Below are 27904 nucleotides of genomic sequence, written 5' to 3'. Positions count from 1 at the left end.
GGTACCAGGTAATAGTGAAGGACCCCTCGCTCTACTTGAGAATGCTTGAGACGCCCGGATTAGCGTGTTTGACATTTATCGAATACAAAACTTAGGAAAGCCCCATGTTTGGAGATTAATGCAGCTCATATTCCTCGGAAGATCTCAAATGTCTCTACCAATGACCGGCGACACTTCGACGGAGGTATCCCACATACTGATTTAATTTGATGCGAATAGGGGCTTTTATTCATTGATTCGTTGCCACGCCTTTTTTGGTCTTTATTTTCATATCACTGAAGCTCACGTCCAAGCCCATGCATTACATCGAAGTTTCGTGCGACCCGAAGGCCAACTTTATTACTCCAAATGAAGTCCCTATGCGTGTTGTCACTTGTAAAACAAAGTATGTGAGTTACGCTGAGGGTAAACACAGCAGCAAACAAATGAACAAATTGTACGCCCAAAGCAAAGGAACTTTCGGATGGTAGAGGCTGACTCATCAGATGTATCCGCGAGGACTTTTCAGACAAATTCCTGGAAAACAAAAAGAAATACGGCCGCACTTTTCGGGAAACTTTCCTGGCCTCGTAAAAGAGGCTAACGCCATCCCCCTTGAAAGACCCAGTTTAGGACCTCAAGCTTAACGAGTTACTTCATTATTTTTTTTATAACCATCGCTAGGCTGCTGGCTTCTCGCTTCGAAAGTCACCGGCATCGTAAACCTGAAAATTGGTGACCCAGAACGACGAAAATTCAAACTTTCAAAAGGTACGCCACTGATGCAGCAGCAAATAAACGTCGGCAATTCGCTGAAGCAAAGTATCGAGCGGGATAATAGCGGCCACCTGTGTGCACTGTTCACACTTAACATCGGACATCCGCTCTTTCTGGGCACCACGCACACAAAAAACGTGGAGCGAAAAGGGAGGACAGATCAGGGCAAACGAGCAGGAAAAGCTGTAAAAGTAAGGAGGAAAGCTTATACGAAGAGTAAAGCCAGGGGGCGTAGTGGAAACCAAGACTGAGTGACCGCCGGGAGGCAATATTCAATCGATGCTATGCGCGCGCACGCACACATCTACGCCGCACGGAGTGCGGCTTGTTAAGCGATATTCACAAACAGAGTGAAAATGAGCTGCCAGCTCCATAAAGAACCCTAGCTGCGCGCCAGAGAGAGAGAGAAAAAAAAAAGATGGGAAGGGGTAGAGAGAGAACCATAGAAATAGAGTGAAGGTGAATGGGGCTATAAGAGGGGGGGGGGGGAGGAGAAAAAGAGGATGGGGGTAAGGGTCAGCGCTTTTAGCGAGATGAGCACGTCCGTATATAGTGCCGGCGTTGGCGTTCCAGCCGATCCGTCGCTCTGGGACTGCCAGTCCGTCTCTCGTGCGCACTTGCCCGGCAAGGAAAGGAGGACCTTGCGCAGACTGAGAAAGGGCAGGAGAGGCAGCGGATGACAGTACCGATGCTTTCCCTAACCACGGGCACGTTTCGGGAGCGAAGTATGGGGCTTCGGGAAAATTCACTCTCTTCTCGAACTAGCTTTCGCCTCCTCTTCCCTTCCGACGGGGTTTGGTCGGGTAAACTGACGTGCCGCCACGCCGATCGAGAACCAGGAAGTGACGGCGCGGCTGTCGTGGTTCTGGCGGCGAATGGCGGTCCCGGCACGCAATCTAGGAAGAGCGCGCGTGCGCTCGTGAGATATTGTGTTACGCTGGAGATTGCAGTGTAAGTCAATAACGAGGGGTAGCGCGATCGAAGGAATACGGAGACCGGAAAAGTAGCGGTATTTTGTGCCCGTAAATTTGCTTCGGCAGAGCGTATTTATGGAATGTCAGTGCGCGACACGTGGACAAAAAAGTTCTACAGAGCTTTTAATTACTGCTGCCTAGTGGATACAGATTGGCTGGAGACCCGTGAGTGCGTTACATGGCTGCAAATTGCGACGCAATGCATTGTTGTATCATGCGTGAAGACAGGCGTGGGTATTTGCTGCAACTTCCTTGGTTTGGACGTTTTATTTCTTACCGTGGGGCCTTCAAAACTGCTGATGGGGCTACAGAAACTGGGTGTAAGTAAAAACGTAACCGGAAGAAAAGGCCCATCAGAAAGCGGCCGCTAGGAAAAAGTGTCCCCACGACAAAAATTGCCCCTAAGGACGAAGTATTTCGTAATTGACATCGCCAAAAACAGCACATATTATTGCGCTCTTTCATCACTTTGAAAAAAGATTAACCATAATTTGGGTCCAAGAGCTCTCTGAAAAACGGACATGTTTGCAGCCACTGCACAGGCACTGCGGGAAAGAGTTATGAAGGACCTCATCACAGCATCCCATACCGCTAGTTTATTTACAAAGTGTGACAGGATGGCAAGGTACGATAATTTCTGAATTGTTATTCGCTCATTTAAGGCCGGATCAGAAAACGCTGCATGAATCTGTGACTACATATACCGTGGTTGTTGATGACGCATGAAGCAAAATATTGCCACCTAGCGTTGCCAGGTGGCGCATGACTGAGGTGTGGAAGTGGAAGGCACTCGACATGCCACAGTTGGTTATTCTCCGATTTTGAAGCTAGGCGGTGGCCGAATATTGCATACAGAAAAGATTTCCTCAAATAATTCACGAGAAATACCCGCATTCTTCGCTTGTCAACATGAGTAAGGCCTCTGACTGTCGTTTGATTGTAGTAAGACAGGGTTCCACATTTCATTTCGTGTCTTTCTTCACAACGTGCGCACGCTGAGCGTCGGGACGTAGTAAGAGCCAGCACTCAGAGAACGCAGACCACTTATCCAGGCGCTAACACATAGTGAGCAAAGACCACCGCGGCGAAATGGTAAAAGCAAACAACTTATATAGAATGTTACTGTTTACTGAAATGTTAATAAAAAGCGGTTAAAGTGTGTAAGCGATAATATTTTTTTCGAAAAACTATTTACTTCCAAAAATGTGCCTGTTAAAAGCGAAAGTTGGCATCGGTGGTGTACTACATTCCGCCGATAGGAGAGAAGAATATTTTTCATTTTGGGCAAATTGCACACTTATGTGTGTTATCCCATTCGTTTGTTACAATTTATAACCAACATATTGAACGTTAGGACATTTGTGATTTCTAAAACAATTTTTATTTCTGGACTAATTTTTCAGCCAAAAGTTGCGGTTCTGCATTCGGTGCATATGATCCTCCACGATCGCTTAACATGTCTTTAAGAAGCTCACATAGAAGCTCACTTTCTCTCTAGGCTATGGCAAGACTTTAGAAACTCTATGACCAGTACCACCGAACCAGTGCTGCGCCACCAGTTATACTTCGTCTCACAAGATATCTGCAGCACTGCGAAAGGCAGAGGAGCCCTTGCAATTGTGCTCCTAAGTACCTCTCGCCCCTGCGCACTATACCAGAGAATTGTGCTCTTACTGTCACCCCCGCCAATTTGGGGGGCGAGAGGCACGTAGGAGCACGATTGCCTATTGTAGTGTGCGTGATCCCGATTGGACCGGGGTGCCTCTGCTTTTCGCAGTGCTGCAAACGTCTTGTAAGACGAAGTATAGTCGCCTGTTATAACCAGAGCTGTAACCTTTACCATTGCTTAACGGATCAATGAGCGCGTTGGAGCATGCAAGGGATCAATACGCCAAATGATCGAAGTTACAATACGGACCCAGTGAATGCATTTTGCTCCGAACAAAATGAGAGTTCCCAAGAGTCCTCATGCCATGGCATGCCAACGAAGTGACGTGCCTCGAGCACTCTCGTATGAAAAGGGGCTGTCTTACTTACCTGAACTTCTAAGGCATGGTAGGCTACTATGAGTCCCAGCAGCATAATGGTGGACACAGTGATGAGCGTTTTCACCGACATCGAGTACACCGAGCTCTGGAAGAGAAGAGAGGTGGAAGGAAGTGAGAACACACGCCGCAGGGATAAAGGAACGGGACGCCAAATATAGCGACTGCTTTTACTTCGTTTTTCTAGCACATGCGTCAAATTTCAGTTTAGCTTTCGTCTCCTTCCCTAACAGCGTTTATACTAACCTTATCGATCCAGGTTTGGTTAACGTCGCCCGAAGGGAATGAGGGTCGCCTGAAAAATCGATTTTCTGGGTGCAGCTTTAAAAACTTGGTTTCCAATTTCCTGGAATGAAGTTGACAGTACGTGTTTCTGAATAAACATCTCTTCCACTGGTTATAAACCCCCCTCCTGTTTTGCCTTCTCCACCGTGATCGCTAAAAAATATAAGATTTTCTTAATTCTCCCAAGCAGGGTGAACTCATGGCCACTAGCCGCATCTCATTTCTCGCGCATTATTTTTCATCCATAGGCACCTACTCAATGGTCACGTGATTCGCAATGAACTACGCCACTGCATCTGACATCTTTTCGAGTATGCCTGCTCTCAAATGCACATTGATTTCGCAGTCCGGTAGTATTTTTACAACTCCCTTATTTACCCATAGGTGAGTGCAAGGATCTCCTACTACGGCTATACAACAATATCAATGTAAAAAGAGCTGCAACATAATCGCTCCGTGCGACTTTTTCTATTTCAAGTTTTCTCACGTATTACTGCCTAGAGAGTGATTTCCAACAAAGCAGCAGTAGTTATTTGCGTTTATATTTCCGCTTGTAGGTGTGTGTTTCGTTATTTAGCAAGCAGTAGCTTCTCTTTCGTGTCATTCATGTATCCAATGTGCAAACAAACAGCGCTGTTTCTTCTCCTCTAAGCCATACAGCACACTTCGTTTCCAGAGCGCGAAAAGCCATGAATATCATACCATCAAAACATAAACAATGTGCGCGGACAAGTTAAAAGAAAAAAATGAAGGGAAGATCTTTCTTTCCGTTATCTCTACCCAGCATTAGAGTCTCGCTCTGCTTTTGAGAAAAGTATGCAGCACAGCGCCGCATCCAAGCCCCAGTCGACATTTTTCACAGGCGTGGTGACATATATGGCAACTGAATGTAAAGCAGGCCTTCCCACATCGCCGAGGTAGCCGCAATGCTCGCTGTTGATGGCATGCCTATAGTAGGCACTTTATGCCTTGGAGGCCGCTTCGGCGCCACGCTCCATTGCCGGGATGTCAGCATGAGCGTGCAACGGAACGTACTTGACATTCACATTTTATCTAGGAGACCGAAATGATTCTAACCGAATAACGTTTTTACCGCCCTATAAGACGCACGTGTCGCCACGACAAAACACTGAGCGCATGACTCTGCAGAATACCGTGCTGTATCTTCATTATCAGGCCACAATTCTGAAACTTTAAGCAAGATCAAATTAAAGAATCACACTGCTCTGAAATTTGTAACACCTCAGTGTACACAACGGCATTCTCCGAAGATATCTTCTCTTTAAATTCAAACTCTATCACTCACAGGGTAGCGGCTATGACAGGACGTCTTCACAGACACCAACAACGTTTTGGCATTAAAGTAGCTCGCTAGCTTCATGACTTCCTTTACGTAATGAAATATGCAGAAAGAATAAACTAAAAAAACATTCAATATTTTTGCCGGAATGGCTCAAATCAGGAACCGAAAGAAAGCGATGCATCTCCAATAAGACGTAACACGATGCGCGGAATATTAGGAATATTGCGTGTCATTTTGTGTGACATTAGGCAAAAAGGTAGGGGGAAATCATGCACAAAATTTCTCCTAGAAGGTACCTGGACATTTAAGGTAAAGCGACGGACGATGCTTTCTGTTAATGCTCAGTTAATATGCGCTGCGCTCTTGAGCAGCTGAGGATTTCTAACACTGACGCTAAGCAGAAAATCCAGGAAAAATCCGCCATACTCCTCCATTGTCAAGTAAAGTAAAATGCAAAGCACGTCTACCCTTGTTTCACTGCATTCTCAGTGTAGTCATCGCTATAAGATAGCTGAGAATCGCAAGGTTTTCTTTGACGTCAGGCGGAATTTTTGGCATTTATCTATTGTCGCTAAGTAGGTCTAAAGTCACTTTCTTTCTTGGGCTCTCTAAACACTTGCGAGCTAAGAAGCGACCAGGTTAAATCCATGTTATGATGCGACTAATGATTGTTATCTCTAATCAGTTGCTAAAAAGGCACGAATAATGACTATGTCGAATTTCGGTAGCAATATTCTCCCTCTGCACTGCAGTCGCACTTCCCATGGACATCGTCATCATCAGTACTCTAGAAAACTAGCAATTCTCGCCGATTGTTTCGGTGCCTGTTCTGCTCTACTTCCCGACTCTAAAACTTGTGGATACGGAGGTAACTGCTTGAAAGGTATAACTGTCTAATTTAGTGAATTTGATATTATTGTAGGACTTGGCTGAAAAGAAGCACTGAAAGACATAAGTGTGACCGACGATGTTGTTCCGGCGCGGTAATCCGAATGCCACAGGTCCTATTTTCACCCTTGATTTTATGTTTTGCTTTGTTTTGCTCACTGTCATTCTGGAAAATTGTCGCAAGGCTCTACACACTGAGGTTATCGTTAAATACTTTCAGAATACTGAGACTAGCACCAAGCATTAACATTGCAGACCTCCTACGGAATAGAGTTTTTCGAATTAATCCGAATTTGGAAAATTTCATTATAAAATGTTCTCTCGAAGCATTTCGAATTTATGTAGATACAGAGAATCTAAGCTTCAAACGCGCACGCTGCATTTCTTATCCCACGGAGCAGAGGCGCCACATAAGAAAGAAATATGAAGATTAATGTGCGCCAGGAGAGCATATGCGAACTACTCGAAGAGAGCAACTGTACCGACTATTCGTAAAGAACGATTACATTTTTATCCAAAAGCAAGCGGATCGCATTACATGGTACATAGAGATCGAAATGTTTAAACGATAGAAGAAATGAACATAGAATAACAAAATTAAAGGAAAAACTTTGATGCATGATTCACATAAATTGACACGAGCTTCTGAATCGGCTAATGAGTGATGTGTCATTCTGTAAAAGTGACATGAGGAATGTGTGACGGGTTCAAGGTCACGCGTACGTATTTTAACTGATAAAGGAGTCATATTACCCACTGACAATGGGTGCGAAGAAGGGCTGCGTGACTGGGCTGTGAAGACGTGCGGGCCACGACCTTCATATATCAGGGATTCAGGGTATAACAACTGGCATTGTGTTATGGCGAAAGAAGAAATGCGTGTTCAGACCGAAAATGCTGTTGTAGGTACCCGGCCTCCACCGACCCGTCCATGCAAAACCTCATGACGTCTGACGCAGCCCGCTTTGCCGTACGCGCACTTCGCAGCGTGCGTGGGCGTCGAGATTTCCGGACGTAACATCTCCCTTCATCATCGCCACAAGCAAGGCTGTTTTCGCCGCAGCGCGGCGTGCCACTCGTGCCCGAAAACTCTGCGCTCCGGCTTGCCTGGCTTGGCACGGCACAACATGCAGCGAGCCCGGGAGAAGAAACTCGCGCATAATCGCGCGCAAACATTCCCTGGCATGGCGCCAGGAGGACGCCGCTCTGCAGCTGGATGGGCGCAGGGCCGCAGCGGACGGCAAAAAGTAGCGGGCACGCACACACAACACGCACAGCGCAGGGCCGAACGCGACAGACACTAGACGCACGGCGAAAACAAAATAAGTCACACCAGACAGCCGAGGGCGGAAAAATACGAACAGAACAAACATGAACAAAAACAAACAAACATATGGAAAGCGAGAGAGAGAGAGAGAGATAGAGAGAGAGAGAGGAGGAGGTGTCGGTACTGTTTCGAGAGGTGTATCTAAGCTAGTGCGGACACGCTTGATGGTGTTCCATTGTGAGAAAAGGAAACAAGATCACAAACAAACGAGGGGGCAAGCGATTTAGCCTTTCTTAAGACTGCAGCGCCTCCTAGTGTAAAGCAGCGGCAGTGTCTCGTTGCCTGCGGCGCCTGCTCCTGCGTTGACAAACAGCTCGAGCGTGCGTTGTCGGCGGTGCGCACTTGGTTCACGTGATGCGGAGAATGACGCAAACAGAAGTGGTCGCTCGCGCACCAGCGAAATTTCGCAACATCGCTGCGGTCGCTTTCATTGTGCGACTGTGGGTTTCTTAGTCGTGGCTGGAGGTTTAGGGGAAAAATGCTCCAGATCACATTTTTCATCCGCCGTGCTCTAACTCGAGGATGAGGATACACGCTGAGGACGAAATTTCATGTTTAGCGAGTCAGTTGTTTCTTTCTCGTCATTTTATGTCATGATATGCTGCGCAGCATTTCTGCGGGTGTTTTTGTTACTTGTTACAACACGCAGATTGGGAAGTGCAACCTCAATTTCAGACGCTCGTATTCTAGGCTGATCTTGGCAAATCATTTAGTTGTTTATGCCAATACATCAAGCTCGCAATGTTCATATTATCAGGCTTGCATAGCATTTGCCAAAGTGGGCTCATTACTGGATCTTATGAAACCAAAGAACATTCTGACGTTCATTTTGACTGGTTTTTCTACGAGCATAATTTTCGAGCCTTACGCATCTTATTATATCGAATCACTCATTGTGAACTCAACGGGAAGCTGCTTTAATTTGAAGTTTCGATCCCAAGAAGCCGAAGAAGTTAAGCGCTAAATAAATGAGAACTAAAGCAAGCATATTGTTACGTGGTAACAAGCGAAGAGGACAGCACAACATGGCGATAGGGTGAAGGATGATTTAATGGTTGGCCTAGCGCGAGGACTTCTCTCGCGCCGATCTTCTTCGTAACACTTCCCGGGGCCACCGAGCGATCGTCCCGATCGGTTCGCTTGAAGATGATGGCGACGTGGCGGTGAAGATGTTCAAGGAAAGACAGGAGTGAATGACTTGCTTGCCACCACGATGTCTGATGCGTGCCTCCCCTGGAGCTCTTCAACCATCCGCTACCAAAGCATCCATGGGACCGATGGCTCGAGGTCACGTCGGGCAGCTTGGGCGGGGGTTGCGTGTTCGTGTCCATCGGTTCCTTCGGGTCTTTCGGGTCCTTCATCTCGGTTCTGATTGGTATGTCTGTTCTCCTTGTCTTCAGGTCAGGGCTGGGGGCTGGGTGGTAGTAGTTGGTCGGGTCTGGACTGGAAGGACTGGGGCGAAGCTGCTCGGCGATGTCCCTGGGCCCTAGGTCGATGTACCCAACTTACAGATGGTGTCGATGCTCCAAGGCGAGGATGGGGATGACGTACGCCGCACCTCCAACCAAAATGTTACGTGGTGACAAACGAAGAGGACAGCACAACATGGCGATAGGGTGAAGGACGATTTAATGGTTGGCCTAGCGCGAGGGCTCCTCTCGCGCCCCTGCCAATCTTCTTCTTCGTAACAATATATAACATGCGAGCAGAAAAAAAGCTGCCACATTTCTGACCTTTCTTATGCCAAGGCAGAGTCGATGCACACGAAAATGAATACTTATTCCGATATGAGACCTTGAAACGTTCGTAGCAGTAGAAAAACGACGAATGAGGATGCCAAAATACACAAATAGACGAGCAAGCACGGTCTCTACGTGCATGTATACGCAGCAGGCAGGCAAGGTAACTATTCAAGAATACAATGAAACATTATGCAGTCGCGAAAGAAAAATAGGACACAAAGGAGCGCACTTGATAAAGAAGTTTAAAATTATTATTTTAGTAGAGAAAACATTTACCCGTATGAGACAGGGGTATGGGGGGGGGGGGGGGGGGCAATAACAAAAATGGAGGTGTCAAAACCTATACGCGTCGTTAAAGAAAATTACTACGCAGAAGACCCGTGTTTTAACGAGATAACGTTAAAGACCAAGTTCACCGAAAAGCCGGCGCTGCGTCGGCGTTGGTGTTGGCGAATGCAGTTTGAAGACGCGGACTGTTGTCCGTCCGGTTCGTGAACATTTCACCGAGAGCCTTGTGTGCTTAAGAAATATGTATAAAGCACTGCATGATCCACCGCAATGGATATATCTGCTGGATGAATTGGTGTTGCTGTAAAAAATTTTTATCGCCGTGCTGGCCAAGGCATAGCTGACATCTCTTATTTTTTATACCCTATTGATTCGAGTGTTGAAATCAGCAATAAAGAAAAAAAAAAACTAGGTGTTGGAGTTGTGAGAGAAGTATCACAAGCATGGCATTGGCGGGTGGTAGGTGGCAGCTGACATGGCCGTGCACTAACTGGATAAAAAGTTGACCGACGTTACGTTTGCCAGCAGCTACCAACTCAGGCCTCTTCTATAAGGGTGATATCAGAATCAGCTTGCCAGGGCACTTGCATTCATGTTACCCCTAGGCCACGCAAGCACCTTCATACGGCTTGGTTAAAGCGGGACTTTGTATGTGGGCTGGTAGCTACGCTATAGCATCATACCCTTAAAGGCAGAGCTGGTTAAGTGTCCTCCATAATTTTTGTACAGAACAATGAAAGCACTCGAGGCAAAGGAGCTCCTTAGAACTTAAAGAGAAGAGAGCGCACCGAAATCAAATGCCTATTTATGGAGAAATTTCTTTGGTTTGGCTTGCTTATTGTATTAAACTGTTGGCGCAATTTGGAAACCCGCGACTACTACCGCATTCTTTCCTCTTACACAGTTCTGCTGCAAGAGAAAAAAAGAAATGCTGCATTCCTGAGGGCGAAAAAGAAGGGAAGCGCCAGTAGATAAAGAGAAGATGAATGAGATATGCAAGGGTCCTGTATCGATATAGGGACAGAGTGGGAGACTGCCCAAGCTACGAAAATACTCATTTTAGGGGATGAGAGCTTGACATTTATACACACAAAAAGATAGCCAGAGCTGCCATTCAAAATATGACGCATGAAACGGTCGATCCAAATGAAAACAACGTGAAAGCTAAGCCGGATTATTTCGTGACGTGCGGGCATTGTCAAAGACTTGGGTCGTCTCGCTGTTTTGGATTCACAGGTGCGCCGAAGCTTGCAAAAACAATGCGATTTGAGGTACGCTCGCTCAAGGACTGGCCTTTCGGTTTCATGGCGGATTTGCGATGCGCATCACAGTACTCAGCCCTCTCAGTGACAGACAGTGGAAGTAGGATAGGCCGGCAGAAAAATCTGTGGAGAGTCGGCGATTTTACATTTTGAATCAACGCAGATGTTTACATTGTGAACTGCTTAAAGTGAACATAAAGTGATAGTGATCTTGTTTGCAGGTTCTCAATAGGAACGACAAGAGAGAGAAAAGGTTATAAAGAAAAAGAGACGAGGGGGAAGCAAGGATGTCAGTAAAGTTAAAAAGGCGCAACACGTTGGCCACTGTAAAGCTGCTACTCTGAAAAGAGAATGAAAAGAAGCAGCAAAAGAGGCAGTAAGAGGATAAACATTCTTCTCGCTTCCAGAGGGCACGCGGTGACTCTCATGTCTCGTCTGACAGTGAACCGGATAGAAATATCATTAGATTTTTTTTTTCTTTTCCTTTTTCATTATATTTCTGGTTGTCCAGAGATGTTAAACTTCAGAATCCTTAATTCGATGGGCTCAGGATTCGTTGCATAACTGTGGCGCGATATGAGGAAAAGAACTCGTATCTGCACTTTTGAAAATTTTACATCAACGAAGTAACAAAGCACCTTGATCGATGATCTAAACTATTTATATATATGCCGCACTGAAAAAAACAACAAAACATCATATTGAAGCACAGCTATGATGATTATGTGCACAAACTTTGCTGTTATTTGCCATGTGAGCGAAAATATGTTGCGTGAGAGGAAGAGAGAGAGAGAAAGAGAGAGAAAAAAACGAGTACACGTATATCCTTCACAAGATTGTTCTGAATAAGGCTATTGATGTCGTTTTGAATTATTCTCTCCTTTTATAAAAAGATTTCATGAGCATTTTATTTTTTATTTTACTATGCTTCTGAACCGTCTCCCATACTCTTTTAGGGATTTACATGTGCTGTTCGCTCCATGAATATCAGGTTTACCTTCGATTGTGTAGTTTCTATCAATTACCATGCATAGTCCAATATGAGATTTAATATATATATATATATATATATATATATATATATATATATATATATATATATATATATATATATATATATATATATATATTAAAGTTAATGTTACCCCCTGTGAACGTTCTTCTTCTTCCTCCTCCTTGTATAGCTTGCTCTTTTCGTTCATTATAGGAAGGCTTCCTTGTGTTTGTTTATGAATTCCACGTAGAGTGGCGACGTTTTTCACAAACTGAAGTTGTTTTTAAAACATTTTTTTAGTTGGAGCGCAGTCTTCATTCTACTGTAATATTCTAGGGCTCGAGAAGACTCAAAATGTTTGACGCGTTTTCTCCCTTGCTTCCCCAAAGAGTGAATAAAGAAAACACAGGTTCAAGTAGAAAGACACATGTTAGCGGCTAGGACGGCCGACGCATTCGTTTTATGCGGAGCAATATGGCTAAATCAAGCGACTACATGTATATTCACAGGCGGTGAAAATCACCGCAAGACTGATTTTGCTTAGTTGCATCTAAGGAGTCTAGGACTAATAGCCCAAAATAGAAAACAGCGGGACCATTTGGAGCTCTAGAGTACTCGTAGGAATGTCTTTGCTATCGGAAATGCCAACTACAACAAATACGCTGAATAATTAATGTTACATAAAGTTTCGTTACTTTTAATGCTAAACGCTCTCGACATGCACGGGAGCTGGTGTTAGCAGATATTTCTGCCCATCGCAAGGCAACACGAGCAAAACGTTCTGCCGATACGATTCCTTCCAAACTTTTCAGGTGAAATATAGTAATTTTTTGATGAAGGGCCCATTTACGTTCAATATGGTCTACTCCCTCGTGCAACCTGTAATTCTCATTTAAAGTACGTGATACCTGCTGTCATACGTGCTAGGAAAACTCAAAAAAAGGTCACGATGTCTAAAAAAGATGTCACTGCTTCATTCACAAAAAAAAAAAAAAAAAAGTAGAAACACGCTGATAATAGGGACACCTTACTGATAACAAAATTCGGCTTTAAGGAACCCAGCTGCCTGACTGAGTAACTCCAATTAATATACACCCTCTGCATTGTCAGTCCTCTACTTCGGAAACCAAGGAAGCCACACACAGAATGGTAATGGAGAAAGAAAGAAAGAAAGAAAGAAAGAAAGAAAGAAAGAAAGAAAGAAAGAAAGAAAGAAAGAAAGAAAGAAAGAAAGAAAGAAAGAAAGAAAGAAAGAAATGGATCTGCAACCTCCCACAGCGGCCGTGATTTTTGTGATTTCGCGCTTGGAAGAAACTCATATCAGCGCGAATTCCCCTGCCGCCTCTCCGTCACAAAAACGCCAAAGGGTTGGAGGTAAAAACGCGGCAGAGAACCAGTTGTCTGTTCAACCTCTTGCACGCTGCTCGTTAGTACTCCTTTCCCCCTCCTCTTCCACTCTCTGCGTGCCAGCCCTTGCTCGTCGGCCTGCCTCCTTCGCCTGCTCCGATTGAGTCGGAACCGCCGTCTCGAGATTGCAGCGCCGATGTTGCACTTGTTCTCGTTTCTCGCCGCCAGATAGCTTTGCAGCTCGGCTGGATTGCCCGGCGGCTCGAGTCTAAGCAAAGCGGAAAGCGCAGACCGTTCCTTCTCTCCTCGCTGTCCTTGCGCCTCGGCGCTCCTTCGCGCCTCGCGTCAACCGAGTCGCTCGCCTGCTGACAAGCGACAATTACGAGGTCCAACGACTTGCCAGGAAATGAAACTTTCTTCTACGACTTCTTCTTTTATATCTTTGTCTTTCATTACGAGGACTGAGCCGCAGTAATGAGGCAAGCCGGAGGCCAGTTTAGGTTAATCACTTCGTCACGAATTTGAAAATCAGTAATTAACTTGTTCTGCTCGCGTCAGTCAGTAGCTCTCGCGCTTGAGGCAGAATGGAAGATCCAAATTCGGGTGCGAATGCGGCTTCAGGAAGAATCAGACGTCAAAGGAAACATCCAGCGGTGACAGCTATATGCAGAGTCGGTTGGCTGGAAAGTATGATATGATGTAAATCTAATCAAAGTTGTTACTGAGTGCAAGTTGCTGTCAAGGATCGAAATATTGTAGCTCCTGCATGTAGGGGGTCGCCTGGCAGGGGGACTGCGGCCACATTACAAAACATAGCTCTACCCCTTGCAACTCCCAAGGTCATTCACTTGTTCGTTTGACTTTGAGCTGCCGGAGCGGGCTTAGCGATGTATTTTCGAGTCACGCGGATTATGTCATCGAGGTGACATGTGTGGGGCCTTCTAAAAAACAAAAAACGGTCTCTCACACCTTTGTCATTTATGCATAAAATATTCTCATTCGCGGATTAAAAATGCAAACAGAAGTGTAGAATTTGTTTTGTTCAGTCACAAAGACCCAGTGAAAAGGGGTGCTGCACTTCAATTTGCTGTTAAGTCGAAGTGGATGACGACATCGAATGAACACCTTCCCTCTCCGAGCCGCATACAATCTATTGCATTCATTCATTCATTCATTCATTCATTCATTCATTCATTCATTCATTCATTCATTCATTCATTCATTCATTCATTCATTCATTCATTCATTTGTTTTCCTTTCCACACGCACATATTTTTAATCTCTTACTTTTTTCTCGCACAGATAGAGCAGTCACTGCTGAGAAATACAGGCTTATTGCACACTTTACCGAGGTCGACGAGAAAAGCCCTAAAAGGGAAAAAAGTAACGAAATATATTAAATAAACTGTGTGAGACGATACGACGAATCCACTTCGCCAGGCATAAAGCAGTTACTAAAAATTCAAGCTCCGCCGGGGTGGTGCAGTGGTAAGACGCCCGACTACTGTGCCGGAGTTCCCGGGATCGAATCCCGGCCTCGGCGGCTGCGTTTCGATGGAGGCGAAACGAAGTGGCGTCCGTGTGCTGTGCGATGTCAGCGCACGTTAAAGATCCCCAGGTGGTCGAAATTACTCCGTAGCCCTCCACTACGGCCCCCCTTTCTCTCTATCCACTTTCACTTCCACCTTCATCCCTTCCCTTACGGCGCGGTTCAGGTGTCCACAGAGCAAGTGTGACAGATACTGCGCCTTTCCTTTCCTATGAACCAACCAACCAACCAACCGTTTTAAAACTTGCGGAACAAAATTTTTCCTGCGTAGTTTGAAAGGGATTATTGATAACTGCGCCAACATTTCTTCACATTTTGTGCAAGTAGCTTCTCTAAAATTAATAAGAACTGTTAACATATTTATGAAGCATTAGTGCTGCTCATATGCTGCACTTTATATGAAAAACAAAACAAAATATGGTTTAAGACTGCATAGCGCCTATACGAAAAAAAAAAAAGGGTATTTTTTCGATCGTTATCGTTTTCCAATAAACGAAAAGAAAAATGCATCGCGTTTAATACCAAGCTCTTCCTTTTTGAAGGTATTCTCATAAATCGTGGTCCTTAGCCATTAGTCATCTTAAAACGTCCCCGCTGCTTCAACGGCCTGCGTACGTTCATTTAGAAAATTAATGCTTTTTTTCCAGATAGAGCCGGCGACGCGGAGATATACCGGGGGTTTTCCTTGTTCACAATCTCTAGCTATGTTCTCATACCTCGGAAGTGACGAACTGCAATTCCCACGCAACTAGTGTTTACGCAAAAATGTATTTAAATGAAGAAAATTTCGTTAAAGAAAGACACGGCAGCACTCTATCATCGATGTCCTACAGCAAAAAATGAAGAAGCTGCGCTAAGAAATATTTCCATTTTTTTTCTCTCTTCTTGTCGACACAGTCTCGATGACGGCGCAAGTTTTCCGTTTGATCAGGTCGGCTAACTCATCCTTTCATCCGCGATAAACACCACCGTACCGAATGAAATTCTGTGAAATTTGAAGCCTCTCAGGACTTGACACCTCGGTCAGTACTACCAGCCGCTTCATCTCAACGAAAAAGAAAAAAAAAAAACGCGTAAAAAAAAGGCGTAAGAGAACAAAAAAAAATAGAAATATAAATTGTCGGTGCTCAAAAAGACCCGAGAAGCAATAACCCAGCGCACCGTTCCGGCGGGGAAGGAAGCCCGGCCAGGCTAAAACAAGAACAGAGTCGTCATTTTGAACCTGAATTAAACCTGCGAGTGAGCGGGCGGTTCCAAGCGGTATAAAGCATGAGCGAAGGAGGAACTGCAGTAGCAACTTCAAAGGCCCTTGCGGTCCCCCTGCGCATGCTTCGAAGAGCACGCACAGCGTCACGCCGTTCTTCCCATATTTTCCTTTTATTTGTTTTGCATGGTATTTTTTTTTAATTTTTGTATCGTTCTCTCTCCTCTCCCCTCTCTGTCACCCTGCTACGTTCCTAGTGACGCTATTTTGTCCCCTCATTTCTTTTTCTCTTCCCGCCTGTCCCCGAGGGAGTATTTTTGGGACGTCGCCGCGAGGCCCTCGCGTTCACGTTCATCGTCGCGTCGTCTACGCTCCGCGAGGAGCGTCGACCATGGTCTTTTAGACTCCATGCGCAGGTTAGTCCCTCACTTTGCCGCAGCGGCCGCGGCGGAGGAGCCAAGGTAGCTACTGAGAGTAACGGGGACGCGCGAGATATGCTGGGACCACGCGTTGGGCTTGGAGGCGGTGTCGTTAGGAGGCAGTGGGAGTCAGCGCCGTCGTCACCAACCTTGAATGAAGCGGCGCAAGCAAAGACAAACAAGACGCCCTTTTGCGCCCTCTCAGGCTACATACGCACACGTAGAGACTTCGAGTTAATGCGCGTTGTTTGTGCCCTCCGCCTCTGCTTCCCTGCAGATTCGATGCTGGCAAGCCGTGTCCCTTCGCTGCGCAGCTGGGAGCTGAACAGGCGTTCTTAACCCGATGATCGTACATTACTGATCGATGATCGATGATTACTTCCTCGCTACTTTCCACTTTGCCGTCCTCTCGATATCACTGCCAGCTCTCTCGCCGCGAAGCTGTTTTCCCCGTCTTAAAATGTTCGGACAGAATACATCCGGGAGCAAGGAATGAGTGAGGATATGTGCGAAGCTTTGATATCAGCTGTGCGGACGAGCGTAAAAGCAGAGGGTTCGCTAGGGTGCATTGAAAAGAGGCGCCAGATTTAGTAACGGTCACGGCGGTTAGGGTTAAGTGCTTGCATGCTCAAGGTGCTGGGAACGTACCTGCCCAGGACAAGGCACTTCGATGCTATGTGTAGGGGAGCGGGAAACGAGAAGGTGAAAAAAGAAAAGAAAAAGGCAACTGCAACGAATACACAAGGGAAAGTTTTTATACCACGTCATAGAAGTTATTCGTAAACTTGGAGTGGAGGGAATGACACTAAATAATTTTTTGGCGTCAGCAGGAGCGTAACTTGCCTAAGACAATGTCACGAGGAAAGAACCGTGCTTTTTTATATTGCCAGTGGCCGGGAACAGTTACATGATTAATAAAACTTCACGCACAAAAGTAACAGCTTGATTTAGGAGGCATGCTATATAGAATTATTTCAGGTTAGATTTCAGCTATCTGAGTTCTTGGATATGAATCAAAGTTTTCCTGAAAATGCTACGATTCAGCCTTATTTTTATTTATGGACATATATATAAGGAAAGATTGGTGATGGTATCGATACCTGCAACTATTCTGTCTGCTAAATTTAAAAGACTACTTGCTCGGACGTAATACCGGTTGTAAAAATACAACACGACTACAACATCACAGCACACAATGTACAAAACACAATGCACGCGTCAGGAAAAAGATTGATTCGGCATTTATCAAATACTCTTGCTTAGGCCGCGGGAAAGAATAAAGTACGTCTTATTATTTGAAACCGAAAAAAAAAAAATGTACTGAACCAAAAAAATATTCATACCCTAGCCCACGAAGTTTAGATATGCACACTCAGCATTACAAGAGGAAGAAAAAAGAGAAACAGGAACAAAATAAGGTACAATGAATAGGAAGGCTATTTCTCAAAACCACGTGTACCAACACGCAACCTCTGATTTGAATCTTCTTTCCGGTTTTCCAAGATGATGCCACTCTCACCTGTCTCAACTGATTGTCCCTTTCTTCCCTTCTTTTTAAGCATAAAGATTGTCTTGTTTGCCTTGGGCGACACATATGGGCCACCTTCTTCCTTTCTGATCCACAAAAGCGTCCCACAATCTCAGCTGTCGTGCACAGTGCTTGGTGAGCACCAGCTTCAGCGTGTTTGGTGTTTCGAAACAGCGAGGCATTCATTGGTTTGCACGCTTTTTTTTGTTACTTGTTGCTCAGAGAGAAGCGGGGGCCCGGATTTCTTCACACGCTTCGAGAGGCGTGCACTTAGCCGGCTCGCAATAGCGGCGGACTGGTGCAAGCGCCACCGTAGGGGTTCTTTGACGTCAGCCACAGGCTTCGACCATGCAATCTACATGCAAAAAAAAAAAAAAAAAAGCATGTCTAGCTTTGCATTGCTGCATAGTATTCAAGAGTTCTGGCTTGCGATGAAACGCCAGCCCCAACAAATTGAACGCGAATCCAGGGTCCGCATATTCGTAATCTTCGTCGCAGGATCGCAAGATCGAGGAAAGTACAGGACTGGCGGCTGAATATAGGAACGCGCTGTCTTGCTTCAAAAGTTGCCAGACCACAAGGGCTTTCCTCTTCCTGGCTCCAGCACTGCGCTCCAAATTTTCTGACAGTAAGTGGTGGTGGTCATGGCGAACTCTTTTATTACGCCCAAAAACAGGGGACCAGTCAAAGGATCGGTTGCGCTGGCTTAGAGGAGGTCGGCGGGGATCCCTTAGGATGTCGCGGCCTCCCCCGCGCGCTGGGTAAGCCGGTGTTGGTCTGCTGGCTCGGAAGTACGCAGGAGAGATTCCCACGTAGCAGGAGTTGAGTAGTGTTTGCACATGGGGGCTATCTATTGCGAAAAGGTCATGCTGTAGAGAGGGGGTAGGGGAAGCTGCCAGTTTGCAGTTTGCGCCATTGGACGGCCTCGCGTCTTGTTAGATTGCGGTGTGGGGGATGATATGAGCATCTTTCGAGTCGGTAATGCTAGAGTATGTCCGTGTAAGTGGTGAGTAGAGAAGCGCGTGATATGTTAGTGTCAGGGGAGTCAAGGTGGCTGATCACACTCTCGGCACGGCAGCTGAGATCTCGAGCGAGACTGTGCGCCTGGGTGTTTCCGCTGAGCGACTCATGGGCTGGAGCCCAATTGCAGTAAGCGAGATGTGGAAGAGGGTGCAGTAGAAAGTAGAATATGTAACGCCCGGAAAGAGATACGACCAGCATCGTAGTTGCGGATAGTCTGTTGAGAATCACTGATGACGACTTAAGTATTAGGGTCGGCTAGCGCTAGCGCAATGACAACCTCCTCAGCTGCGGTGACTGTCTATGCATTGTGAATGCCGCAGGTGAGTACCGAAGAGCGAGAGCTACTGCCACCATCGCTGGCTTCGAGGGGTGGTAAGAGGGGTGGTCCGGACGTCCGCTGAAACGTTTCTCGAATTGACGTGCCCGGTCGGCCCGTCTCTCGGCGTGGTGTTCCGGGTGCACCCGTTTGGGAATGGAAGGGATACAAAGATTTAGGTGATATTCCGGGGTAAGTTCAGCATAACATGGGGCCGCTCTCGGCGGGGAGATCCCAACTTGCTGCAGCACCGCTCGGCCAGCGTGTGTGAGTGGGAGCCGCTCATATTAGGTGGTGAGGGTTACTTCGATCAGTTCGCTCACGGTATTGGAGATTCCTAGAGCCATGAGCTTATGGGTAGCTGTGGATATGGGAAGACCCAGGGACGTCTTGTACGCTTTTCTAAGTGACGCCTCTAGCCGTTCGCTTTCGGCACGAGTGAGACGTAGGCAGGGTGCAGAGTAGGTGATGCGGGAGCAGATGACGAGGCGCAGGCGGTTGGTGGCATGCCGCAATACTCCGTACTTTCGCCGTTGCTTTTTAATGTTGCACTGATAGGCCTGCCAAAGCTACTGGCCGACATCCCCCACCTGCATCAGAGCATTTATGCTGACGGCCTCGCACTTTGGATCACGCGCGGCAGTGACGGCCAGATTGAAGAGACTCTACAGACCGCCATCGAACGGATCGGAGATTGTCTCAGTACAGTTGGCCTCACCTGCTTGGCGACAAAGTCATAGTATATCATCATCTCGTACCCGGGACGACGCCCTCCAAAGGTACTTCCTGACATCAACCTCCAGGTGCAAGGAAACCCCATTCCTCCAAAAAAGCTACAGGCCAACGGCTTCAACAACATCACGCTCCAATGCATCGACCAGTCGCTGGTTCAGATCGGACGCCTCCTTAAGCGAGTCTCCAACAAGCATCATGGCAGTAAGGAGAACTTTATTCTTTACAACTACATAGCTTCAAAGTGCCAGGCCCGCTACTACCGCACCTCAGCAGGGATTTAGAGTAGCTATCAAAGAGGAGGGTAAGTGAGGCATAGAAAACAATGAGAAAACAACACTTGGCAAAGAAGCAGCCTCGCTAATACTCCGGCGTATTTAAAAGGCGATCATCAGCACGACAAGACTCACATGCAGCGGAGCTAGTTGTTGTCGATAGACATCTGCACATTCCGGTAGCTAGCTGTGCGAGGAGGGGCGTGAGCGTGAGATTTTAGTGGCGAGCGGCCAAACCGTTTCGGGAACGCGGAGATTGTAATCGCCGCAGCAACAATCCTTATCGCTACGCCAGCTTTGTCCTGAAGTCATTAGAGGAAATTGCCAAGCTTTGATGCTGCTTCGACAAAGCATGGGGTTGTCAGATAGGTGTCGCGGTTTTACCGAGCCCTTTTTTTCCGTGTAGGATACGAAAAGACCATAATGTGTAGCCCAGATGTTTGCAGCTTAAACCTATGGAGCACATGCTTGAATGGTAATGTACTGCACAAATTGCTCTAAAGTGCAATGTTTTTAATATTTACAAAAGCAGGCATCTCTTCTTTATTTCTTTATATCTTTATGACAGCAACGTATTGTATTATACTGTGAATAATTGTTCCGCTCACAATCAATTGAGTCAAGTGCCGGGGTCCGCTGACTGAACTGGAATAATTCATTGAACAATATATCATGAATATCTGATACTCTAAGGACGACGTAAAATAAAAGGCGGGTGGAATGATTGTGGTCGCATAGGACGACTACGCCACGCGTCTTAAACATCCTAAATGTCAGTTTCAGCGTGGATAAAACTACGGCAAATCGGTTTTCGGTTACTTAGGCAACAAAAACAATAAAACCTTACAACCCACGAAACACTATACTGGTGCAGCCACGGTCCTCTATCGACCTCAGACTATCATAAATGAGACTTCATTGCGGTACACGTAGAGAGAGAGAGAGAGAGAGAGAGAGAGAGAGAGAGAGAGTTGGAGGGGTACACAAAAGCTCTTAATAGGCCAGTTTATTCTACGCTTTCGAGACCAAGAGAGTTAAGACCGAAAAAGGCATTATGAGGGCTTTGAAAAGTCACATCCCGCAGCACAAAGGCAGATGTTATTTTTTGATTGTGCCGATACAAGAGCTAACCTTCTATATTAACCTATAACCAGTGAGGGGCAATTTTCTCACGCCTACGTGCATTAAGAGGAGACGTGGAGCTTGTCATTATTATTCCCGGGTCGCTTCTGCATATTAGCGCGGCGTAAAAGGCGGCTTTTCAGTAGAAAAAAAAAAAAAGAACGAAAATAAAGTCGGGGCCGTGCGTGAAACCTGTCAGGTGAAGAAAAGCGGTGGCAGGAAATTAAGTTATATGAAAAAAAAAATTAACGAAAAAGACATAGGTGGACAACAGGGTAGCAGCTAACTGCGATCCATTGATGGCAGTGGCGTCCAAAAGAGGGCACTCGTATGAGAAGATACTGCTCGCGCGGGGTTGAATCGAGGCAGTCGGAGTTCCCCGCGCAGGGGCAGAAGAAAGAAAAAGAGCGCGAGGAATGAGAGGAGGGGAGGGATCAAGAGAGAACGGAGCGCGAAGCTATTGCGGGCCATTACGCGGCCCGAGTGAGCGCCTAGGAAACGACGGCGGCCATTGCGAGACTGAAATGCGCGATAACCGAGGACGCATAGCTGGCTGCTCTTCACGAAGCTCTTCCATATACCACTGGCAGCGGCTAGTGCCGACTGCCTCCCTCCTCTGTCTTCCTCTCTACAGCTGCTCTCTCTCTCTCGACTATGCTCTCCGTCGCTCAGCTAGCAGGCTAGTGGTAGATGGCGATTATGCGCTGGACATGCCATGCCGAAAACGTACGAAGCCGTCCAGGCGTGCAGCGCCGCGGTCATGCTACGCAGAGAAGGAAATGGAATATATATATATATATATATATATATATATAGAGAGAGAGAGAGAGAGAGAGAGAGAGAGAGCGTAACATAATCTGACGATACCGGGAGCGCTATGCGTTAAAAACAATTCCTTATTTTGTCGCTCCCCCCCCCCCCCCCCCCCCTTCGCTATGATGTGAAAGAAAAACCATTACATACAGACAAACAGGAACGCACATGCAGAGGGACAAATATAACTGAACGCAGGAAAAAGAGGGAAGAAAAGGGGATGAGGGGAAGGGTGATACATGAAACGCTCGCTCTACATTCTGAACGCTTAAACTTTTACGTCTATCGTTACCATCGCAGGGGAGTGTTTCGTATCTTTTTTTTCTTTCTTTTTTCGAAGAAAGTGGTGTATTCTTTCAATTCCAAAGACGCGAAGCGCAGCTGTTCAAAAATAAAGGTCTCTCAATTTACATAAACATGAAGTGGGCGTGATACGCACTCTATATCCCTTAGGTTTCGTATACGTTGTGTACGCACGTGCTGTGGTTCCCTCCAACTCTATGGAAATTCCATATTTGAGTGCACCCTTTCTTTTCTCCCATCGCTGCTTAAGGCTGCCGTGGTGAGATAGAGTATATGGACTCTCTGGCGACGACCGCCGCGCCCTCTTACAGTGACCGGAGATCAATCAAATGCCGAGTGGGTGATGTCGGAGCGTTGCGGCGATGTCTACCCTTTTACAGCCGCGGCGCTCGACGCTCTTCAGAGACTGTAGCGGCAGCGACAAAGCAAGGGTGTCCCAGAAACGATTTACTCGAGCGTATCATACGTTGTCTTATTTCAAATATCCATCCCCTCACACCCCTGCGTAATGCGCTGTAGTCTGTACAATATACCAGGGATTTTCATTTTTCTGGCTCATTTTTGTTTTCGAAATGCCCCAGTTTTTTGACGAAGAACCAGAAACTAAAAGAAAGCAAGACTTGGACTTCACTGGATGAAGCACTAATTTAAGAATACTTTCTCCTTTACCACCCCGATTAGGCAGCAGGATTCGAAACGTACGTACAACGAAACTACTTATCTAAAGCCGAGAAACAATAATTCTGGGCAAGTGGATGCCGCGGGCTTTCCGATGCAACTTTTCGAGATAAGTTGTAACTGTCGTTAAGCCGAAAGAATGCACATAGTCGCTTAAAAGTCGCCCAACTCTAGCGCTTTTCAGAATGGTACGCCTATAAGGACCCAGAAACCAATGCAGCAGTTTTCAGCCAAGAGACGCGAAATTTTCAGGGTAGGTGACCAACACACAGGTTTGGTCAAAAATATTTGGGCCAGTAGCTTCACCTTCGAACTTGTGATGGAGCACTTATGACAACCTCGAATGCCAAATGGGACTGAAGGGGTATGGTGAAGGTTCTCCGCACATCACAGAGATTAGTAATTAGAATGCTACTAACAGCTCCACCACATGTCTGCAATAAAATCTGCATTGCTGGAGATCTTCAACCATTAACGTAAATTCGACGCATAGTTGTGCACAGATAACGAGCACTTGCTCTAGAGGTTGGAACCGGCTTGAAATGTAATCACAAGTTAGATGCAGTAAAAAATGAAGCATTAGAAAAGTAACGTAACATTATCGTGACTCTAGAAAGTTACCACGAATTCTCTGTTTCAGTTCTTCATCTAAACCGCATGGGAAGTGAAGTCACACAGCAAAACTCACATACGAGAAGGTCATCTCCGCCCCCGCCTCCCTCCTCACATTTTTATTTTGTTTGCGTGTGTATACTATTTGAATAATGCAGTATTCAAAGTATATGTGAGCAACTGCGATGCATCCATATTCAATGTTTTCAGGATAACTCGCGTCCTTCCGGGGCGCATAAAACTCAACTGAGTAAAACCAAGTTCGCACGAGTAAGTCATCGTAAGTATAGTTGTAGGAGCGGCATTTTTGGCCAAGTCATGTATCGCGGAATAAAGTCACGGGAAAAACAAATTGCCCGGCGTCACTAAGCGAAAAGTTTCCCCGCATTTCTGGGTCCTTAGAAGAGCAGAAACAAATGCGCGACGGGAGGAGCTGGAATCGGTTGGAAGGAAGAACCTTCCTACAAGGCCTAGGACTAACGGCAACAAACTCAGACGCAAACACAAGCTCGGATTGAGTACGAACGAAGCGCCCTTGACTTCGTGATATCCATCATTATTGAATTCCTGTCGTGGTCGAGGCACTTTCCGTCCTCGTCTGAAGCCCGAATACGGAAAGCCTGATCGGCCTCAGCCGCAGAGGCACTCCGGCTCCCAGTGCGCCTTCCGGATAAAAGAACACATCCGTCACGAGGCTTCCAAGGCATGGCCAAAGCGAGCGTCAGGCTACGCTTGAACTGTTTTTATCAAGCTACCTATATGGAGGCAAGCGAAGTATACGTCCGAGAAAGAACGCCTTCCCTCTTCATGACGAGCGGCGGGAAAAAGCTTAAGTGACTCCCTTTCACTGCGTCAACCACAGTAACAACAAGGAAATTCAAAGCTTCTCGACTTTCGCATCTTATGCACGATGGCACGCTACGCGCTGAAAGCTCAGTGTAGTTAGGGATACATCTCACGGCTTGAGCATCAAGCCCGCAACTATTAGCATCCTTCACTGGTACATGGGTGTCACATTGAGTGCATGCACAATCGCGCGTAGGAATACGCCTGCGTAATCTTCATATGGTTGTCATCTACATTCTAAGGTGCTGTGATTGCGATTTAAATAGATGTTGGAGAGATTGGACAGTGCTAGGAAGCTGCCGTCCTGGTGACAGAAAGGTTTGCTAGCAAGAGGTCCAGTTTCTCGTAACCTCCTCCAGTTTTGAATGTTTTATTGCGATAGCGTCAGGAGTGTCATGGCAGGTGGCAGGTACCATTTAATTGGATTTCTTCCTCGACTTGACGCCTGACACAGTTAGTAGATGGAGCGAGCGAGACGGGAAATCTACTCGCCACTCGTAGGGCAGAGGATGGAGAGGCCAGACTAAGAACGGAGCAGAAAAAGTCAAAACTACTAATAATTACTCAGAAAACTGAATAAATGAGGCGGCAACCAATCGAAACAGAGCAAGAAGCAAATAATGAAAAATGTAATAGACTGGCGAGTGAAATACAATGAAAACAATATTGGAATAAATTGGCCTGTAAAAAAAAAAACAAAAAAAAAAAACAGTAATTGCATTTCCTGCGCGTCAGTGCAACTTATCGCAACCTATATTTTATGGCTCTCACCCACTGCGACTACTTCAGACCCGTCATCTTTAATTCCAAGAGTAATTAAACTCTTCGCTGAACTAGTACATTGGCTTCGCTAGCGTGGCTTGTTTTTGTTGATTTACTGCTTTTTGTCACTTATAACGTAGATATAAGATATAATGGATAACATATCTTTGTCAAGACGTGTGCGATTTTTTGCGAAACCTTTTTTCGTTCTGCTCCACCATATTAGTCAATTGCCTGCTATAGTCTCTATTCCTATTCAGTCTCTTTCGCATAAGCATATGCTATGATCGTAGTAATTGCGCTTTCCTGAAACATGAACACGGATAAGTCTATACATTAAGAGAGTTTTAAATCAGCATTACATCATAGGCCTGCTAAAACAGCTGTGGGCTTGAAGGGCAGGGCCGACAGGCAGCGGTAACAAGCTAGAACATCGAAAACACCCCAGTATATGCTGAAATATTTCAAGCAGAAACATGCAAGAAAATAACTAACAGCAATAAAGAGAGAAAAAACAACAAAGAAACCCTGTAATCCGGGCTAAAATGAAATGTGAGGTAGCACTCTTAATACATAGCAACCAAAAATATCATATAGTGATATCAGGCAAAAAATTCCAATTTTCGAGAGCAAAATAAACAGTAACATTTCAGATCGAAACAAGAAACGGAACAAGTATATTCACACAGCAGAGTACACGACACCAAAACAAACAAAATTACGTTCTTCGCGCTTAATTCTACACGTCAGTAGCTGTGCATTCACGCAGTTATGTACGATAAACATTAATTTGAAAAAAAAAAAAAAATGGTCGGAGGCTAAAGTATTAAAGGCTAATACGAAGAAGGATTTATTTTAATTGAAACTTTGCATTTACGCGAAAGGCACTCGCTGGTAGTTGATTGAGACGAAATGGTAGGCGGTAAATGCGGGTGCGCTGGCCGTATCTGATGGAGCTGCGAGGCACCCGATAACGGTATTTAGGTTGGAGGCAATGCGAATGAACATATTCGTCTTTATACTTGTCTGGCCAGATATGTCTAAGGATAACTGTTTCTGTGAGAAGGGCGCGAAAATTTGAGAACCTTGAGGCTTTGAAAAGGTCAGTACCGGCAGGTAATCTTAAATCATAGCTTATAATTTTCAAAATAGATCGACGGATGCAGTTATTCTATTTTTTACATTTAAACTCGCGGTCACCAAACACCGTAATCCCATGACGGAGTATGCCTATAATCCACGTCATGTAAAATCATTTTATGAACGAACAGTACAAGCACATATTAAGTACAAAGGAAATATTAATAATGCAAAACATATAATATTCATGATATCATTATTTTTTTCTGCTTTACACTCTACAGAAGAGAATATATAATAAAAGCTAACACCGAAAATTTAGCATCACCCTGAACTCACCAGGATTCATTTTATTAGGTTTGTTTTATTTTTTATCAGTGGTAACAGCAACCAATGACGTCAAGTGCTAATAGTTTGCAAGCATGGTATATCAGTGGCTCTCATACCAAAAGTGAGGACACCTACAATCATCTCGTGATCGATGACCAAATGAACGTAAAGGGGGGAAGGAACGATAAAAAAAAAAAAAAAGAGAAAGACACATCTATGAGATAGGTTGTAAAACTAGTGCTCTTCAAAACATAGCTGAACGACCCAACTTATTCGCGACGAAAAGAAACCTATTTGCAGATAGGATCTGCAGGCCGATGTGCTTGTGTTCAGACGACACTTCCGGAGGCATCTGAAACTGGCGGCCAGAGTATGACTCACGAAAAAGCGTTCTCAGTGTATGCTTTCGTCGTCTAATATGGCCAAAAATAATGCGCTGCCATCTTGGTCGTGCTTTGGCTAGTGAGCTCAATTGAAGGCCGAGTAGAACGAAGAAATAGAAAAGAGGGATTTCTGCGATAAATGCCAAGGTCGCCTCTGTCGGCGGCCGTTAGAGATGCCGCACACAAATTTGCGAGAGCCGTTCAAGCACGTAGCAGTGGAGGCGTATCGCTGCAGCGTGCATGGGGCTTGGAAAATTTTGCGTGCAGTCTCACCACGTCTCGCTCCCTAGGCCGCCTCCCCGAAGAGCAATCAGACATATATATCTTCGTGAGACCTTCTGTGCCCGTTATTTTTAAATGCGAAAAGTACCAATCCGTGCTTTCTTCGGCAAAAAAGAAGCAAGAAAACGATATAATATCGGTTAGGGCCTTCGCCGGGACCAATGCAGTTACTGCTTTTCGTCTGTTCGAGTTTTTCAGCAGTATGTGTTTTCGTAAATATTTAGTGATTTTTTTTTCTCTAGGAAAAAATGGCTTACGAAACGGCATTATCTCTTTGTAATGCATGGAACAACCCTTTGCCACCTGTGCCTAAATAGTTCACAAAGCCGTAAGCAGAGAGAAAAGGATGAAACTATTGCATAAATGAAACATGTGCGGCGTTGCGTTTTGCCTTCTATGACAGTGCAGAATCATTCAAGGGGATATTGCACGGTTC

The 27904-nt window shown here is 45.7% G+C and overlaps 1 protein-coding gene across 3 annotated transcripts in view; it reads right to left on the bottom strand.

Annotated features, from left to right (window-relative positions):
* Positions 1–27904, bottom strand: part of SK (small conductance calcium-activated potassium channel) — a 414924-nt gene that overhangs the window by 83679 nt on the left and 303341 nt on the right. For all 3 annotated transcript variants that reach the window (XM_084599269.1, XM_084599270.1, XM_084599271.1), the window contains one exon: positions 3768–3863. In XM_084599269.1, coding sequence (XP_084455395.1) covers positions 3768–3863 — 96 coding nt within the window. The remainder of the gene's footprint in view (positions 1–3767; positions 3864–27904) is intronic.

This window comes from Amblyomma maculatum, chromosome 3, assembly GCF_055883805.1.
Source record: "Amblyomma maculatum isolate TAMU_Amacu chromosome 3, ASM5588380v1, whole genome shotgun sequence".
Classification (NCBI taxonomy): domain Eukaryota; kingdom Metazoa; phylum Arthropoda; class Arachnida; order Ixodida; family Ixodidae; genus Amblyomma; species Amblyomma maculatum.
This window is presented reverse-complemented; position numbering and strand designations above follow the sequence as displayed.